The sequence below is a fragment of the Rhipicephalus sanguineus genome, chromosome 9 (assembly GCF_013339695.2).
Source record: "Rhipicephalus sanguineus isolate Rsan-2018 chromosome 9, BIME_Rsan_1.4, whole genome shotgun sequence".
NCBI classification, from domain to species: Eukaryota; Metazoa; Arthropoda; class Arachnida; order Ixodida; family Ixodidae; genus Rhipicephalus; species Rhipicephalus sanguineus.
Genome location: NC_051184.2, coordinates 45,397,962 through 45,417,966, shown reverse-complemented (window position 1 = coordinate 45,417,966; position 20,005 = coordinate 45,397,962). Strand labels below are relative to the sequence as shown.

Here is a 20,005-nt window from a genome sequence, read left to right as displayed (position 1 = left end):
AGACATAATAAGACATAAAACAAGACAACATAATAAGATACAAATGCGGCGCCGCAGATGCACGACTCACCACGAGGGTCCGAGGGCAGCGAGCCGCGGTACCGTCCCCGGACCCTCCTCGATGAGACGTCCATCCGCGCGCGCTGCCACACCCCAAAAGAGAGATTCACTGCTGTTTCTATGCGCCGGCCTAAATTCGCGGCGGCGATGCCGGTGCCACCGTGCTAAACTCGGATTACAGACAGCGCATCCCTGGCCTTGGACGAAGGTCTCCGCTTACGCACAAAGCACATGCGTGCAAACACAGCGGCCGCGCCCGAGATATAGCACCCCACAAAGTGCACTTTAGCAATAAATTGTCGAGATTTTGAATAAGTAAGCACCGAAGAAGTTGTCTAATATACTGCTTTTTGTAAATAATTTGGCATGTTAAAAGTCTGGATTTTTTTTAAGAAGCCAGGATAATAGCATGGCATGAAAAGGGGATAAATAAAACTATTGAATTCTCATCTTTAAAAGGCCATATACATAGAAGTGGCTACGCACATGCATTTGAGGCTTAAAGGGACATTAAAGAGAAACAATGAATCGGTTTAGATTGATAAATTGTGCTTTGAGAACTATAATGTCATTAATTTCACCATCATAGGTGTATTAATAAAGGAGAAAATGAAGTTCAAAGTTTCATTTTTAAATTTCGCACCAAAGTCTCCATGCACAACGTCACGGATTTCAAAGTGTATTTATCATATTTTGGCACCATTGTCTCAACAAAATTTCCTCAAACTTGATATGTTAACTCTATGGCCCCCTCAGAGAACAGTGTACTACATTTTTACCGTATAGGAGCTACGCAGACCCTAGTAGGCGCCGTCAAAATATGTGACGTTACTGCGAACGGTGTGGAAACTTCAAGGTGGCGTCGCCAGCCACATTTTCTTTTTGCGCGATTTCTCGCTTACTAGGCGTCTTCTCGCAGCAAGTGTGGTGTTTTTGGTATCGTGAAAGGGTACTTTACTAATACGAGAAAAATCGTTTTGCTCTTTAGTGTCCCTTTAAAGGGGTATAGAAAAGTAAAATTGGCCATCTTGGTATCAGCTTTATATCTCAGGAACTGCTCGATATTTTATTGTGAAATTTTGCATGGTCAGTAAGATAGCATTTGGGCTTCACTCTGTGCAATTTTTAACCTGTAGCCTCTCTTACTTTTTGTATTTGAGTACCAAATCTTAGGCTGGGGTGAAAAATTAAATGTACCTTTTCTCAGAAGCAAGAAACAGTATGACTGTGCAATTTTGCACGCTGATTTCACATGGTAGTGGCATTCCTACATTTATTGCTCAAGAAAAAAAAATTGTCCTGACTTGTCACATGCAATAAGAGAAACTTTCCAATTAATCTTTTTTTTTTTCTTAATTATAACTCTCACAGTTTTTAATAGTTTCAGGTTCAGACTACTTGGAAGGAACTTGAGTATAATCTGAGAAAATTGCAACACAATCGGTGAAATAATTTTCCATAAAAGGTACATCATGTTTAAAAAATTTTCAAGAAATTGATCCTGAGCAAAACGCACTTTTACATTAAAGACACACGCGGAAAGTGCTCACGACATAAATCAATAACTACAATACACAGGTACTCGTTGTGGGAAATTTGTGATCAATACTTATGAAAATGGCAGGAAATGAATATATTAATCGAACTAGCCATGTTATATTTATTATAAGAGAAAAGTACATACACGCAGAAACAATGATGGAAAACAGCATGTAAACCAGCCCTCGCATCCCTCGGAAGGCGCGGTTTTTGGCGCCATTTTTAGATGGCTTCGAGCACTCCTATGCATCTGCCACCGCACGGTTTTGCTCCTCAGAGTGTGTATTATTTTTTCATAATGAAATCAGAAAATAGTTTTTTTGGCCAATTTATCCTACCTTACACCCTTAATCAAGAGGTCCTGTCATGAACATGCCAGGTGCAAGCATTAATATTTCCATGTGCTTGGTGTGATGGCCAGTCTTTTAATTACCGCTTGACTAATAGAAACCACTTCAGTACACGTGAAGTAGTGATAAAGTGTTAATCAAGTCATGTTACAGTGCGGGAATCCTGCTGGTTCTATGATAAATCTTCCCATCAAATGAAGCACATGCAGGACAGCAGATTATATTAGCATCTGTACATATCTGTGTGGCAAATATTTACCGTTGTCGTTATCATCCCGGCCACTGCATTGCAACAAGTTATTGCAAGAGCTAAAATTATGTCATGGCCACCACGCAGCATTTTGTATCTTGACGAGCATCTTAGCTGTTTTGTGCAGCATTTTGTCGCATGTCTGCAGGCACAATTGAACAGTGACGCCCTCCATTCGATGCCAGAGTGTGTGGAGCAATACGTTCATTGGGTCCTCGCACCATTGTTAAAGGGACGTATTCGTATTGTAAAAGAGTTACAATGATAAACTGAGATTAACAAGACAGCCATGTCATGGCCTCTTTGAGAAGTGACAGTTCCTGAAGAGTAGCGGAATCAGTGCCCTTTGAATGGAAGTGTTGTCGGCACTAGCAGAGAATTGTATTGAGTGATAATGTTAACAAATTTTGAATGCGCAGGGGTTTTGTCTACCAAAGTATTTGAACATTGCTGGGGGGAAGCCTGCGCATGCCAGCAATAAAATGTGTTCAGAATGGTACAGAACCCATTAAAAGCATCACCAGCCATTTCTTGGCAGAATGCAGTTGCTTAGTAGTAGAAAAGAATAACTGAAGACAAGTTTCCTTTCTGCCAGGCATGGCACTAGCGGTGTTAATGTGACATCATAGATTTTATACTGTGTTTTTTTTTTCGTTAACTTGTTCCAGCTGTTTTTGCACTCAAAAAGCTCACACAGATTCATAAGTTGCATGCTTGCTTACTTTCTTAAATGCAATTCCATCTATTTTTATTGATAAACTACTGAATAATGACAGACATGAGGTATCGAGATTCACAATTTGTGATATCAGATGTGTAATGTACCGGAATAATTGCCACGTAATGCTTCATTTTACTGTATCCCATTTACCTAATCATGCATTTAATCATCAGATGCTGGTAGACGATAAAATCAAGTAAGACAACTTTTTGTGGAGTTTGTGCATTTATTTATTCCCAGCATTTTTTTTTTTCCTTTTCTGCACATAACTACAATAAGGCACATAACTACAGGAGTACCTACATAGAATCTGCCATTTGAAGGGGAAGGAAATCACTTATATACATGCATTTACTAATAAGTTTTTTGTTAGTAAGCTCATTTGGGTTGAAAGCAAGAAAAGCACGAACGTGCATCTTCATGGTATCATGTGCAATGTGCAAATTAGAGCCCTCCTTCCTAAAAACAAAACAGCAAAGCCTAGCAAGGACGTCATGCAACTTCTATAGTATAATACAAGTAACAAAAATAATGTGCATAAGAATTTCAAATGGCTGTGGAAGGAAAGCAAAATAAAAAAAGTCATATTAGCCTATGGAATCATGTAAAGCATTCCATGTGAGTCAAGTGAAAAGACAATACAATCAGGCATCAGACATTTGAGTTTTTGAGTACTTTTTTTGGTAAAGTCAAGAAAACTTATCACTTTAATTGCTTAAAGTGAAGTAATGGGACATTACAGTACATGTACTTCAAATATTTCCATATTTCTGCAAGCATAAATAACAGGTTACATAAAAATGAGCACTTACACAGACACTACAAGGCAATCGCTACGACAACTCTCACTTCAAACGCGGGCATAAAAGGCAGAAAATGGTAGCATGTGCAGATTATAAGAAGGAACGTGTCGGTGTGCAGCTAAAAAAAAATGCTTTTGTGTTTTAAATGTGACCAGCGCCAGCCAATTTTATTGCTAACAGCAGAGCAAAAACACAGGAAAACTGCCTTCAAAAGGAAAGAATCGGTGTACATTAAAAGTGTAAAAAGGAGTCCACATATCAGTATGATTGCGCAAAGCTGTTTAAACGAAGAGAAATCAAAAGTAGCCGCTTGCTGAAAGTAAAAGCTTAGCAGCCAAGCCAAATCAACTGTTAATTGAATGAAAGAACATGCTTTTGCGAGACTCTTTAACGTAAGCGAACAACTTCACCGGTAAACTTTACATGAAATTAGTTTTTCATTGTAGCTATGGTTTAAATATCAAATAAATTCCAACTTTACATAAACACACACTCGCACTAACTTGTACAGTATTTCCAGGAAATAAGACTAGAATGTCTCGTTTAAAAATTATTGTCTTTAACTGTGGTGAACTGGCATAATTTGCACAGTACAGTATGCCAATTCATCAGTTTATAAAAAGTAATGACACATTAGGGAATGCATGCAACATTCTCATTTAATTAGGAAGGTGAGAATGAAACTATAAACAAAAAACTAAAAAAAAGCAGAAGGGACAAACGGAAAACTAGTTCATCGCACGTATCTCCAACTGGCTAAATGTAGACACACAATGTTGCCAAAGCATAGACTTTGAATCATTTGAGCAACTAGACTGAGATCTTAAGCAGAGTACCTGAAATGATAATGCTTCAGTATCTTCAAATAATCTAACAAACATTTATCACAACACCAGGAGCAAGTTATCGGCCATTTTGAACTACTGCAGAGCTTCTAGATCAAAGCAGATACATATCCCTGCCCGTGCTGTCGCAGAAGACGCGGCAGTCATGCACGGGCGCGGGCATGCGCGCTGCGCGACCATCAACGGTGCGTCATTGCCTCCGAGAAAGTGCGCGCGAATCTTGGAGGCTTTTAGGCGCCTTCGCGTTTAGACTACAGATGACTTGACGTCGCGCTTTTTTTTTTCCGACGCATTGACGCGTGCACCTGCGCTCGAGGCAGTGGCATCTTTGTACTGTGTTAACACGTGACTGCCACGTCGATGCAAGCCATGTCCCCGCAGTCAGACGTTCAATGAAGACTGAAGCTTGGGCTGTGGTTTCATCATGAAGTTCCATTAAAGGTGGACGAAGACCCCAAGAGACGAAGCGGATGGTTTTGTCGAAGGAGCTTCGCCTCTATCTATCGTGTGCAAAGCGCTTCTTAAGTCACTTTCGCTGCAGTACTATGGTGTCATGCAGAAAAGCATAGTAAGATTAGGAAGGGGCTACTAGCGGTCACGGGGTGCAACACATCTGATTCATTAATTACACGCGCGCATGCACCGTACATTTACGAGTACAAGTATGATCGTTGACATCTGAAAACTTTACTGGCAATCATTCAAAGCTGTTCATGACGTCGCTGCGGCCCTGAGAAACACTGAATCAAAACGTATGCCAACTTTCTTTTGTTGCATACTAATTTTCCATGTTTTCAGGTGATACGAATTTCGGATGATACGAATATTTTTGGTAACCCCGCGAGATTCGTATCACCGAGGTTTTACTGTATAGCCTGACGTCACGCTAGTGTTGACGCCAGTAAGTGCGCCACGTGAAAATTGACTTTAATGTCAAAATAAAATATCAGCATTTTCTGGGTTTCACACCTGCTCATAGACGTCTCTGTATAGAGGAGATTTGTATAGTGGAGTAAAGTCAGTTTTAAAAATTGGTGTCAGTACCCATTTAATGTTACCCAAATGCACTTTAATGTTAACACAGCAGCACTGGTAATGTAATAACCAGTCCTGCTGTGTGTATTAGCTTTTGAGTAACATTAAAATATCCACACACGAACTCTATTATCTTTAAAACAACGTCACTTCTGACTGTAGACAGTCCCAATTCAGCTACAGATAGGCTGCATGCTAACATTCAATCATTTCAAAGCTGTGGGGTCCTGAGAATTGGGGATGAGTTTTGCTTGGACTCAAAGTACGATACTGCAAGGTAACCTGCCATTAGCACCTTCTGTCATTCTGAGAATCGGTGATAGGGCGCGAAGAGCGCCATACTCAAAACATTTACAACACAAGGGCGAAGCAAAAAAGAACAAAAGTGCATGCGCATACAGGATAAGCATTTCCTTTGTTGTTTTGTATCACATCCTTTTCTTTTGCATGCTTCTGCAAATAGCTAAGCAGATGTGAGTGTCAACTAAGCCTGAAATAATCTTTCTTCAATGAATGGATACCAAATAAGAAATTTTTTGCCGCTGCGCTAATGCTTTATTTGTATAGCTCAGGCCTAGCAATATCAAACATGCTTAATTCCTTTCATATATGCCAGCTCATGTCTTGTGACATAGGAACCAGACAGCTGAAACTGTCCATCGAGAGGAGCCCTTTGCCTGCATGCAGGTGGTAGACAGCAAAAGACCTGTTTCGAGAAAAGCAAATATTTGGGAGCCTGAGCAAAAGACTCAATCGCATGCCATCTGAATATTTCGGCAGAGGAACAGAATGACAAAATGTATTGTGTGCAATAAATAATGTAAAGGGACACCTAAGAGAAACAGTAAATCAGCTTAGACATTTACAGCATTCTTTCAAAACTGTATTCATTCATTTTTCAGCAAGTTCAACACGTTTAACTTCTACTTCAAATTTTGTGCCTAAGCTTTGTGCCTTTTAACGTGTCAGTGTGATGTCTAAAATTATTTCCTGTATTTGTTGGCGTCGTAGTAAAAGTTGGCAAATTCTCTAACTTCACTTTTTGGCTACTTTAGAGTATAACCTAGTCAGTCTCTGCCCATCAAAGAAGCAAGGCCTAAGCAGGTGCTTTTAAATTCACTCACTGCATGGCAAGCTGGTGTTTTAAAAGGAAACTAAAGAGCAAAACGATTTTTCTCATATTAGTAAAGTACTCTTTCACGATACCAAAAACACCACGTTTGCTGCGAGAAGACTCTTAGTAAGCGACAAAACGCGCAAAAACAAAATGTGGGTGGCGACGCCACCTTGAAGTTTCCGCACCATTCGCCGTGACGTCACATGTTTTGACGGGCACCTACTAGGGACTACCGTATAAACGCGTGTAAGGGCCGCACTTTTTTTTCAAGAAATGAGGGCCAATTTTCAGGGTGCGGCCCATACACGCAACATTTTTTTTTTAAGTAAAAGAGCACCAGTTAGCGAGCGAAGAGCGTTTATTGCAGTATACGACATTTCTTGCGACATATGTGCTCAATCGTCGTCACTCGGCGAGTCCTCAGACTTGGAGTCCGAGATGAGATGGTGTGCTGCGAAGCGCCGTCACGCCACAAGCAGTCATCTTCCGTGCCATTCAAGCTGTTAGATAGCCCGGCGACTTTAAAACTTCGGGACACAATGTCCGTCGACACCAAGCTCCACGCAGATAGGATCCACCCAAGTACAGTCGCCGAGGCTAATCCCTTCACACGCAGCATGTCCGTTCTGAGTGCAAGACCATCATTCCGCACTTCAGTCACATAGCGGAGCAAGTCTTCTTCCAAATCGGGAAACTTGCACTGCTCTCCTCGGAAAGCGCGCTTAGTGCTGTTGGTGTTTCGCAAGGCTTCTTTTTGAGCACACCAACATCGAACACACTTCTCGTCAACGTCGAATTTTCTGCCGGCGGCACGTTTCCCATGCTCGAGAGCATACTCGATCACCTTCAACTTATAGCCAGCAGTGTAGCTATTCAGGTACTTGCCCATCTTGCCAAAATGTGAACGCCGTGTAGAAAACAAGCTAGCACGAAGGTCATCGAACAGTGCAGAAAACTACAGCAAATGGCTGGCCGAACTGCACAAACCGCACAAACCGGACAACGCGAACGCCATGCCAAAGTTGGTGATGCTAATGCCGATATGGATAGCGCCGATAGCGTGTTTATATAGAGATGTGAAAAGCTAAAGATAAATTCCTGCTTTAACCTTTAGTTGGCGGGTCTGTGAATACTAATAAAAAAGTTAAAATTTTTAGCCCACTTCACGAACATCTTAACACGAATAAAATCCAAAAATATATATATAGGCGCCATCTATCGACTACGCCTAGAAGCTTACGCGCGCGCGCATTTTGAATACGTATTGGTTGAGGAAAGTGTGGGTGCGGCCCTTACGCGGATTTTTTTTTTTTTTAGAATATGCACTTCAAAAAAACGGGGTGCGGCCCTTACACGGGTGCGGCCCTTACACGCGTTTATACGGTACATAGTTCCTAATCGGTAAAAATGAAGTACATTGTCCTCTGAGGGGGCCATAGACTTAACGTACCAAGTTTGGGGTAATTTTGTTGAGCCAATGGCACCAAAATACGATAAATACACTTTGAAATCCATGACGTCACGCACGGAGATTTCGTCGCGAAATTTAAAAATGAAACTTTGAACTTGATTTTCTCCTATAATAATAAACCTATGATGGCGAAATTAACGACGTTAGAGTTCACAGAGCACACTTTATCGATCTAAACCGATTCATTGTATCTCTTTAGTGTCCCTTTAATGTCAGAGTCGCGTTGTCGCCTGTCTGGTTCTTTTTTCCCCTGTTCTGCGGTTAACAGTACCTTGTCACATAGCAAAGGTTGCTTGCTTGTTTTGGCATTGCAGAAGTGTAATTTAATAATACAGCTTGACTTACATTTCTCTTGAGTGTCCCTTTCAAACAGGTACCCCATGTTATAAGATATGATAATCGGCATTACCTCTTTACAGACATACTATCTGGCAAATCACAGTATCGCACATTGAATACACAGTGATAAACCGTTGGGCTCATATTGTGCCGTAGTCATCCTTTTTCTGGGTCAGAGACAAAGGTTCAATATCCGGCGCCAACTTGATACGGAGGTGTCGCGGGAAGCCAACGAACATCGCCCACTGCATGTGTGTTTGAAATGGGCTGCATTAGCTGCTGTCGTAATTTCTTTTTTCTATATTGTAAACAAAAACCTGTTTTGTTGTAGATACAAGAAGCAGCGGCGATGAAATCGAAACCAAGCCAATATTTTTAAACAACAATTTTTCAGGATATGACAAATAAGCATTACTTTTGTCAGAGTGAGCAGCTGGCAGATTTCCTGGTACAGTGCCAGGAACACTGTCAGCCGTACTTCAATGTAACCACTGCCAAGTCATGCATTCAGAAAATTGATTTATCTACCTTGAAAGTGATCACTTAAAACAAAACAGAAAAACACACTAGAACACACAATACGTAGAAGAAAAGCAATACTTATTGCCAAGGAACCAAAAAATGCCTTTGCAAAAGCACCAAATGTGCTAGCTCAGCACTTAATTCTCCATAACCATACAGAAGTTTTGCAGGCAAGCTTTTGATCCACATATTCACTTCAGGCTATCAATGAGAAATTTTTTTGCAATGATATTTGGGGGACGCTGCCACAGCAACTTCTCACACGTGTTTTTCTCTGTAGTAAACCCAGAGTCATTATTTCTGAGTGGCTTTGCATGACCCCTTTCTGTTGGCCACCATGGCAGTCTGGCAAAATTTGTCCAGCTTGTTAAGCATTTGTCAAACATGTTTGTCAAACATGGGCACATCCATTGTTCAATAGTTGTTGAGAAACTCGCAGAATAATTTTGTAGTATTGCTGTTTCCCATTTTATTCGTACCGTTTGTCCGCATACAATAGTAGCAAGAAAGTGCTCTGCTCTTTCTTTCTTCTTTTTCTTTTTTCATGTCCATGCATTATGCTTTCACATACAATACAATGAGCAGTACTGCTGTCAAGTGCACTATCTGAAAGTGAAGCTGCCTTATTTTCAATAAGATGAATAGGCATATCCAACACTTCCAAGAACTTTCATTATAAAATAACCCGTGGGTTTGCCACTTATTAAGCGGTGACTTGCAATCTACATGCAGCATGCAGAAAAGGCATGCATGCCCAACCTTCACCAGCCATGACATGTACACTGCACCGAAGTGACGTTCAAGCAGGGTAAAATGTGGATGTCAAATAGGTATATCAGATCGCTTTTTCTGTGCATGGTAGTGCTTGCTGCATTGTCGTAGCCATCCACTTTTTGCCAGGCTCAGAAACACTTGGTTATGACTCGTATGGACATGTAGAATCACATGCAGGAATCACACTGTTGGCCTTCCGTTGAAAGCTCATTGCTGATATGCTACAAACTGTCATACATGTGAGTATACAAAAACAGTCAACACAGACGAAGTACAGAGCAGCACTCATGCAATAGTGTTAAACTACATCTAATAGTGAGCAAACAGTATTTGCACTGTTCGTTGCATTTCTTTACACTAGTATATGCTTTCATACAACACATTAGTTCAGAGGAAGATGGAGGCTTTATGAGATATCGTAGAACAGGAAATGACGCTACAGCCAGTGCTTTGACAAAGGCAAGAGCCGTTGTCAAAACATTTCCTACAATGACCATCCTTGTTCAATGATTTCTTGTTGCACATACCTTCATGTCATTTGTGGCATTTTTCAGATGCCACAATTCATGTGAAATCACATGGTTCATTCCTGCATGTCTCATTCTTAGGTAGTACTGTAACGCCTACCAAACAATGACTGGACTATCTGGGAAGTTTATCGTTTTATGTTTAAGGATAGTAAAGCCAACAAGTCATAGCACTGCAAGCCATTCCCTGCATGCTTTTTCCTGCAAACAGTCCAGCATCATGCCATTCCAGAACAGAGTTGAGTGAGAGAGAAAACTCACCACGATGATGGCAACTAGGTATCCTTGTGCCGCGCCAGCGAGCACATCACTCCAGTGGTGCTTGTAGTCGGAGACGCGAGAGAGCGCCGTGTACCAGGCCAGTGACAGCAGCGCCACCTGGACAACCGTGCGAACTGCCACGGCCAGGGAGTTGCGCCATGGCAACCGTGCATGGATGTACAGCTGGGAAACACGATGAAAAATTAGGCAGTGGCAGATTTTCCGTAAAAACATTGCAGTCGTTTGTAACACAAGGCCATGTTCCTGTCTAAACTTTTGGGCAGCTTAACGTCAGATGACTGATCACATAATTAAGGTAACTCGACACTTGCTGTCACGCTACTTTGGAAGGACACTGAAGGGCGACTATTTTTTATTGCATTAGCAAATTACCCTTTCGCAATACCAAAAACATCACTCTCGCTTTGAGCAAACGTTTGGTAAGGGATAAAGCCCACAAAAAGATAACACAGGGGGCGATGCCACTCACAGATTCCCACACCTATGCGCCATGATGTCATAGGTTTTGAAGGAGTCTGTGAGGGCCTAAGTAATTATTTATTGGGAAAAATGACTTTCGTCCACAAACATAGCGAGCTTCAGAAATTTTTATGGAGCCAATGTGGCAAAAATACGAAAAAAAGACAAATTCATGACATTACAATGACAATCATGAACTGTGGTTTTAGCCTCTACCTTCATTGACTCTTCTCATAATGAACCTACGATTGCTAGAATAACGAAAATAAAGTTCTCTAATAATGACTTGTTATCACAAACTAATCTTTAATAATTTCTGGGGTTCTACATGCCAAAACCAGGAAACGATTATTAGACATGTCGTAGTGGGGGACTCTGGATTAATTTTTACCTAGGGTTCTTTAACGTGCTCTTAAATCTAAGCACACAGGTTTTATTGCATTTCGCCCCCATCGGAATGCTACTGTCATGGCTGGGAATCGAACTCATGACCACAAGCTTAGTAGTGCAACACACCAGCTTGCTAAGCCACCACATTGGGTTTCCAAACTTGTTTTGTAGTATTTTACTTTTAGTATACCTCCAATAAATTTTAGTATCACAAACAATCGGTTAGCACAGCACCGAATTATCTTACGACCATTTGTGACAGTGCACTGTACCTCTCAACACCACACGACCCTGAAATTGCCTCACCCAAACAGCGCTCATTCCAAATGTCGAACACACTCACCACTGCGTAGAGCATGGTGTAGGCGGAGAAAGACGAGTGGCCCGACATGAATGAGAGCCGCATCTCCTTTAGCTGGTGCGTGGTTGCATTGCTGCCGCAGGTGAAGTTTTCCACATACTTATATGGTATTGCACACAGGCCCGTCAGGTTGCGGGGCTGGCACAAGTCAAAGAAGTGTGGCCGCAGACGCCCAATGGTGTACTTGGCAATGTCCGTGAGGAGCTGGCTTGTCGCTGCCCCCATCAGAAACACACCGATCATCACGTAGAGGACCTACGAAAAGCGGTGCACACGGATGCAAAACAACTTCAAAAAGTGCTGGGTTACTGAAGGCATAAACATGAGCTGTTGGGCTGGTGGTGCCACCTTATGGCATGTAGCTTAAACACACAAGACATAACCAACCACATTCTATCAATTCTATTCGAAGCATCTGCAGCAACACAATCTGCAACGTGTTTTTTTTATATTACTTGGTACGAGAACACACCCATGTGACACGAAAAGGTTTCACGCATTGCTGGATAAACTGTCACAAGATCTCGCTACTAGCACAACTTCAGTAGAGTAGAGAGGTGGGCGAGTTGGAACTGATGCATTTTGAAAACTTCTTAGCGCGAATGGGACGGAGCACAACTTGTCCGTGTTAACATGTTATCTGGTATTTTTCATAACGAGTAATGTTTATATAAGTTTATGCTCTCTGTTAACAACCTCATTTTGTAATTTTTCACAAGCTTCACAACTACTCTGCATATGGTCATAAATGTTGCCAAGTCATGTAGTGAATCATCTGAAGCTTTGGATACTGCACTCTTGTTTTGTGCCATCAAGCAAAACTTTCGTGCGGGAGGAACCCCATGTCATGAAGAGTAATTAGTGCTGAAGTGTTTGAAAGAGCAGGATTGAAAGTCAGAGTTAACCAAGTTAAGTGTCATGATTGTTGGCATCCTTCTCCACAGCACTGTGCAGATATGTAGTTTGCCTGGAACTCCAGTGTAGTCTAACTTGATCCAATATATAGGTACTGATGATGAAGCTGTCATGGAAGCAAACTCACACCAGCATGGGCTGTATTATTAACACATAGCATTTTGTTGTTGTTCCCGTTATTCAGCAGCCATTTTTAATTTTGCACATTTTTGCTAATATGCTATCTGGCGTCAGTAACATCAGATTAAGAGAGATTTTGTAATGCAGGCTTACCTTCTTGAGGACGTAGTTTAAATATCTATCATTATTTGTCGAACAATGCAATTTTTTTCTTGCTGTGTTCTACATTCCCGCATGCCTACATCTGTGCCGGGACGACAATGCAGAAGCAGCTTCAGTGATATTCCTTTTCGCTTAAGAATCAGTCAGTTGTAAACAGGCGGTGAAGCAATGAATTGATTGTGTGGAATTATTACTGGATATCGCACTGCGCATGTCTGTTGCACCTCTTGCTTGAAGCTAGCCTAAAGATTGGCTACAGCATAGAGCGCACGAGTTGTGCACACGGAGATTGACAAAAAAAATTCATACTGCGCAACAGGTTGCACAGTATTAACTGTCTTTTTCAGAAGCCACACACAACTTTTGAAAGGGGCATGTGACTCAACGGCATGCTGCTGAGTCATGCCGATGTGAGTGCCCTTTTTCGATTTCCCTATAGTGTTTATTGTGAACAGCATCAAAATTGGGAACGGTGTTACCACGCGCACGATGTTGCCCTCTGTGCTTTAGTTGCGTGATGGTCTTGACAGCGCTTGTCACGTGTCATGCGACGCTCACATTGTTTGCATAGCTCGAGTATGTATCGCAACGCTGTTGTGATATAGGGCTTTTGTCACTTATAATGATAAATAAGGAAACGCTCGTTCCATTCTATCTCTTGCTCCAACTTTTTTTTAATATATATATATATATGCATTGTGCATGGGCTCTCTCGTTTTCTACCGCCCTCCACTTCGGCCAGCACAAATTTTTCGCTCCACTGAACTTGTAGTTTGGTGTGACATGACCAAAATAAGAAAAGATTTAGTTTCAGTACCCTTGCATTGAAAGAACATTTGTGATTTGTCTCTCTTACAACTGAGATATTTGTTCGTTTGGCAGTCCATGTGAATTGCAAAGCTCTTCAGCGCCATATCAGCTGTTCACCAGCACCATCATTGTCTTTCGTCTCTTGCATCTTTCCTGGAGGTCACAGGGTAAAAGTCTTGGTGAGCTCAAAGAATTGGTTTTAAGTAGGCCTCACTGGCAGTAATGTACTCAGGGTGTCACTGATGTAGCCGAGGGGGCAGGGTTCAAACCCCTCTGAAACTTTTTTCACTTTTACATAGTTATGTACACGCACGCATACAAATACATGCATAAATGCACACATAAAAATACAAGCACCACCATAAAGAGTGGTTGAACCTCGCCAAAAAAATTTTCTGGCTACGCCCCTGCACACTGTCACTGATGACGTCAAAAATCGTGGAATTTTTTGACGTCATTGATGACATATGTAACATTTTGTTCTTTGTAGCTTTTTTTTTACATATTCTTGTTGATGCTGGCTTTCGTCTTAACAAAGAATTCATAATGTCTGTGTAAGAATACTATAAAAGGGTTACGGGGCCGAATTCACGAAACTTCTCTTTCGTAAGTGCATTTTCCCATTGGTCAGATTCCTTCGGCAATATGACCTGCATCGTGATTGGCTGACATGTTCTCTTATGAAAATCTTTCGTATAAGATGTTTTTGTGAATATAGGTCCCGATTTGGAGCCATACTTATTCGATTCGCACCCAAGTTGGACTTCTATTGTCATTATTAGTATAAGGTCGACCGAGGGCATAGCCAGAAGTTTTTCAGGGGAGGGGGGGTGCGGGTTATCTATACTTTATGCATGTTTGTGAGTGTGTTTGCATGTGTGCGCGTATACATACATACACGCAAAATTGGAAATTTTCGGGGGTTTGAACGGGGGCACGCACGGATGTACAGTCGTGTTCAATATGACGAGCTTCGACATCACACATGCATAACACTAGCCCTTATTTCTCCAACTAAACACTGTTCTATCAGTTGGGGATCATCAGAAATAAGAAAATGTTGTAGCCGTGCAACCTTTAAGCTTGTGAAGCCACGCGCTCCCGTGTAGCAAGTCATATTTAGCGCGACATTACATAATATATAGTTACCCCCCCCCCTCCCCCCTCGAAAAAATTTCTGACACGCGTCCCTGCCTACAGGGCTGCAAGCGGTCGACGTTTACCGATGACGCATGGTTTTGAGGCAGACTTCCAGCTGTGCGCGTAAGCGACCGAGACCGCCGCGGTGATGGATGGGAAATGTGTTAACCTTTCGTGGTGTCGCAGCAGTCACAAAAGTATGATTTCCGCAGCTGCGGTCGCTCGTCAAGGCGACCGCGCGGGGCCCCGGAACAAAGGCGGAGACAACGCGACGAGTGTATATGCCGTTAAAGCCTTTTTTTTACAGCGAAAGCTGTTATGAGATCATTTCACCGGCCGTTTTTGGTGCCGTAGTTGTCCGCCGCCGCCGCCGCCGCCGCCGCCGCCGGTGTCCGTAACCAGTATCGCTCGAAATAAGAAAAAAAACTAAATAAGAAAAAAATGCCAGGATGGAACGAGGTTCGAACCTGGGTCCTCTGCGTGGGAGCCCAGTATTCAACCTCTGAGCCATGCCGGTGCTTGAAGCTGCTTTGCAAAAAGGTCCTATACAGGCTTCATGTCGGGAAGGAACCACATTAGCATATGGAATATAGCGTGGTAAAAGAGTAGAATGAGCACCAAGCGTCGCAACACGCGAATTCTGTAACCAGGCGTCACACAATGCGAATTGCGCAACGAGTAGGTTGTTGAATGCTTCCAACCCATTACAAAGAGCTCTGCCATAATTATTCATCGTCATCACGCACAGCATCAACAAAGTGCGCATAATGCCTTACATGCGTTTAGCAGGTACCACGGCTGTCTGTAGAATGACGAAAAATGGCACAGTGCCTACTGCCCTACTTCTCAAAAATTACAATGATTTATAGCGTAGTGGATTCCTCGCAAGTGCACTTCTGTTGGTTGCCAAGGAAGCCCATAAGGCTCCCATGATCCATTTCCTTAGGGTCTCAATAAAGTCAATTCTCTCTCTCTCTCTCGCTCTACGTTTCTCCGGTTAAAGTGTGTTATAAAGCGTGGTGGGACAGTTAAACAACGACAGGGCGTCACACAATATGCATTACGTAACTAGTGGGTCGTTTAAAGCTTCCAACCCATTACAAAGGGCGCAACCATGATTATTCATCGTCATCAACCGCCGCATCAACAAACTGCACATAATCGCTTACATATGGTACCTCGCTTCTCCGCAGAACATCGAATAATGTCGTGCTGGGTGCTTCCCAACTTCCCAAAAATTACGCTTTGTGGCGTAGTGGGTACGTTGCTAATGTACCTGTATTAGTAGCCACAGGAGAGTTTATAACGGGCTCTAGAAATGCCGCTCTTCCAGCTTTCGCTGTGACTGTGCTGCGCTTTCCGCGCAGGCCTGGCGTTTTTTTTTTCATTCTTTTTTTTTCCTGCAACAACAGCTTTGTGACGAGCAGAGCATTCACTTTCGTGACCATTTCTGCCGACCGTTTCTGGGCTCTCCGCGCTGTTATCTCCGCTTTTGCTCCGCGAAACTGCACTGCTGTCGCTCCGGCAACGGCAAGCGCGATTGTAGCTCCGAAAGTTACCACAAAGGTTAGCAGCAAGATGGTGGCGTGCTAACCACGTCCTGTCATTTAACTCCTTTCCGTTCCTACTGTTAACATACTGTTTCTCCCACTCGATACTTTAACAGTATGTTTCACCACTGCAGTGGTGAAACATACTGTTAAAGTATCGAGTGGGAGAAAACAGCAGGAACGGAAAGGAGTTAAATGACAGGACGCGTACAGGCGCTCAAGTTTCGAATGAGTTCCAAGCTGAGCGTCTGGGTCATTCAATCCCTTTCCGTTTCTGCTGTTTTTTTTTCCGCTGATACGTTTACAATGCAAGTCGAGCATCTGTCCCGTCACTTCATTTCCGTTCCTACTGTTTTTTTTTTTTTTCACTCATACCTTTACAAAAGGTTACTATAGCGACGCGACTTCGGCAATGAAAAGAAATGAATGAGTTTTAAAAAAATGGTAGTTTCGCCATTTTCACGCCCGCACATTCCCGAACGTCTGTTTCCATTTAAAAATAGAGAGAGATTAAACAATTGCATCCTTTGACGTGTTTCCTCTGTCACATAAGTGTCGTCTATCTTGCGTGCATTTTGCTCTAACGCCGCACGCAAGGAAGATCCGGGTGATCCGGGTCCGGGGCTATCAGCGCGACATAGCGTAGGCGTAGCCAAAGGGCAACCCCCCCCCCCCCCAACTTCTGACGTTTTTCCGTCCCCCTCATAACGGAGAAGCCTGTGTACTCGTGTGTGTGCTCACATGTACACCCACATATGTTAACCCACACACGGACCCCGCACGCCCCCATATGAAAACCTGGCTATACGCCCCTGCGACGTAGCATTCGTAACAGCAAAATAGCGGGCGTCGAGTTTTCAAGAAAGGAAACTGAAGCGAGCCAGATGACGATCAGTGTTGTGTGACAGAATTAAAAAAAAAAAAAAGGAGAGAAAAAACTAGGGTCCTAACGTACGGTCCTAACACGACTCGAAGGCGAAAGCCATCTTCTTTTTCTTCTTAGTCGATGTATCTATCCTGCTACAGGCGTGCGCAGAGGGGGGGCAAGGGGGGGGGGGCGCAAAATCTGCCCCGTACATTGACCCTTCTAGTCACCTATTAGGGAGGGGGGCGCAAAATCTGCCCCATACATTGACTTAGTAGGGTGGGGTGGGGGGGGGGGGGCGCTGCGATGAACCTTTGCCCTCCCTGATGGGCAACCCTGCGCACGCCTATGTATCCTGCCCCGCCACCCTCCGAAAACATTGAGCACCTAGCGCGGTTTTGCACTGCCTCCAGGATCGGAGGCACCTCACCCGGTTTTGCACTGCCTGCGTGATCGGCCCACCTTTGACCAAGCTACGCTGTCACGTGATGACGGCATCATGTGACGTCAAGTCATGATGACGTCACAAATTTTAGCGATCTCTGACGTCATGATGACGCCATACGGTGGCGTCAGCACGTGATTATTTTTAAAAGCGAAGATGTTTAAGCTCGCCGTTATTTTAGCGGCCTATCAGAAAACTACCGTCACCAACGGCTATGTGCCACAGAAATTGGGCAAATCCCACTACTCACCACAGGTTCACTAAGAGAGAGAGAAAGCTATAGAAAGAGAGAACAATGAAAGTGGAGAGAGCTAGTAGAGAGCTAGTAGAGAGAAATAATGAAAATCGAGACATAAAAAAGATAGAAAGACAGAGAAAGAAAAAGAAAGGAAGAGAGAAAAAAATAGAAAGATCAAGAGAGAAGAAAGAGAAATAAAGGTAAAAAGAACGAGAAAGAAATAGAAAGAAACAGATACAAAATAGAGATACAAGAAACAAAGAGAAAGGGGAGAAAGAAAGAATAATGAGAAACAAAGAAGGCCACCCAACTGCGCTCTTCGTTCAGGTTTGGAAGCCCTACGCCAACGTCGACGTGCCCGTAGATCCACGATCGAGAGGTGCGAATGCTCGGCTCTGGAGCTTGGACATCCGTGTCGTGACAAACCTAGCTGAAGCCTAGCAACAACCTCGAAGCAACCCATCGTTACTAGAACAAGCAACCAGATTAGACTTCAGAAACGTCCGTTTCGCCGTTTCAAGCCTTGCGCGACTCGGTGCAAGCTTCGCCATTTTTTTGCATCACTCGTTCTGTGCCCGACGCCGCGGCACGCCGACAGTCAATTTTCACGCTCGATGCAACTTGTTTTTGAATGTAAATTAAGTGCTGCTCTATACGCTCCGACGGGGTAGATGTTTCGGACGTGCGCTATTGACTTGACGTCAACGTGGCAGTTACTAAAAGTGCAATGAAATTCTTTTTTGTTTCGTTGACGCACATTTCTCTAGACACACATTTCTCTAGACACGCACATTTCGTCTAGAGCGTTGACGCTCTAGACGCACATGCCGATGATCACTGTTCATTCGTATGACGGAGTTCACCGACTCCGCGCGCACGCCACTACGTACGTAAACGTTTCACAATGTAATGCACTTACACTCTAGACGTTTTTTTTTTTTTTTCTGTGGAACACATCAGCAATTCTTATAACTCGGTAATGCAAGTTATAAATGTCGTTTTCGCGCACATACGGCGCAGCTGCAGAATCGAAGACTGCAAGTGCAGGTGCGAGATATCAGTCCGCGAACTTAATTATATATATCCCTACTAGCACCAAATGTTGACACAACGTTGCCGCCACATTGAGAAAGTTGCTTCAACGTTGTGGCAACATTGCGTGCTACTATAGGGTTGCGGCGAAAAAACGTTTTCACCCGAGAAGTTCGAATGGCAACGTTTTCTCATCTGAAAGGGATACTCTAAAAAAAACGCGAATTGTCACTACATGAAATCGAATGAAGAACCATGGGTCCAGCAGGGGGGGGGGGGATCTGTGGCTCCCCCTTGCCCATGGATAAGGGGGGGGGGGGCTAATCGTCTGGGATGGGCGCCATCTGGGCCCCCCATATTTATTCAGTCTGGCCTGTCCCGGTGTGCAGGGTTATGGCCATGCAGGTTTTTGACGACAATGGCGGCTGAGGACCAGGGGCGTAGCCAGAAAGTTTTTTTTCGCGGGGGGGGGGGGGCTTCCACCATACTTTATGTATGTTCGTGCGTGCGTTTGTGTGAGTGCGTGTATATATACGCAAGCAAAATTGAAAAAATTATTCATGATTGCCGACAACAACGATGAGATATATCAACTAGAGTACCTGACATGCATGAACGAACTGTGATCTCAACCTCTATCAAGCCTGGGTCAGGGTTTCTTTTTTCCCTTCATCAAAGTGGAGGCCGGACTTCGATCGATGTTGATGATTACTGCACGGGTACAATTGCGATTATTATTTAAAAATTCTGAACCACAGATTCGTGAGGCAACAGAAACCAGTGGTAAGGCCATTATAGGTAGATGTATGATAACTGAGAAGAGTGTCACGTGACCCTTTTATCACCCTATATAGCTTACCTGCGCACTGTGTGAGGCAGCAGT

General features: G+C 43.2%; 1 protein-coding gene across 4 annotated transcripts in view; it reads right to left on the bottom strand.

Annotated features, from left to right (window-relative positions):
* LOC119405085 (putative phosphatidate phosphatase) overlaps nucleotides 1-20,005 on the bottom strand; it is a 53,736-nt gene that overhangs the window by 12,778 nt on the left and 20,953 nt on the right. For 2 of the 4 annotated variants that reach the window (XM_037671858.2, XM_037671860.2), the window contains exons 4-5: nucleotides 11,828-12,100; nucleotides 10,615-10,797 (exon numbers count right to left, since the gene is read on the bottom strand). In XM_037671858.2, the coding sequence (XP_037527786.1) occupies nucleotides 10,615-10,797; nucleotides 11,828-12,100 (456 nt within the window). Of the gene's footprint in view, nucleotides 1-3,611; nucleotides 6,310-8,620; nucleotides 8,776-10,614; nucleotides 10,798-11,827; nucleotides 12,101-20,005 lie in introns of those variants that run through there. The other 2 variants (XM_037671862.2, XM_037671864.2) reach the window with 2 other exon arrangements.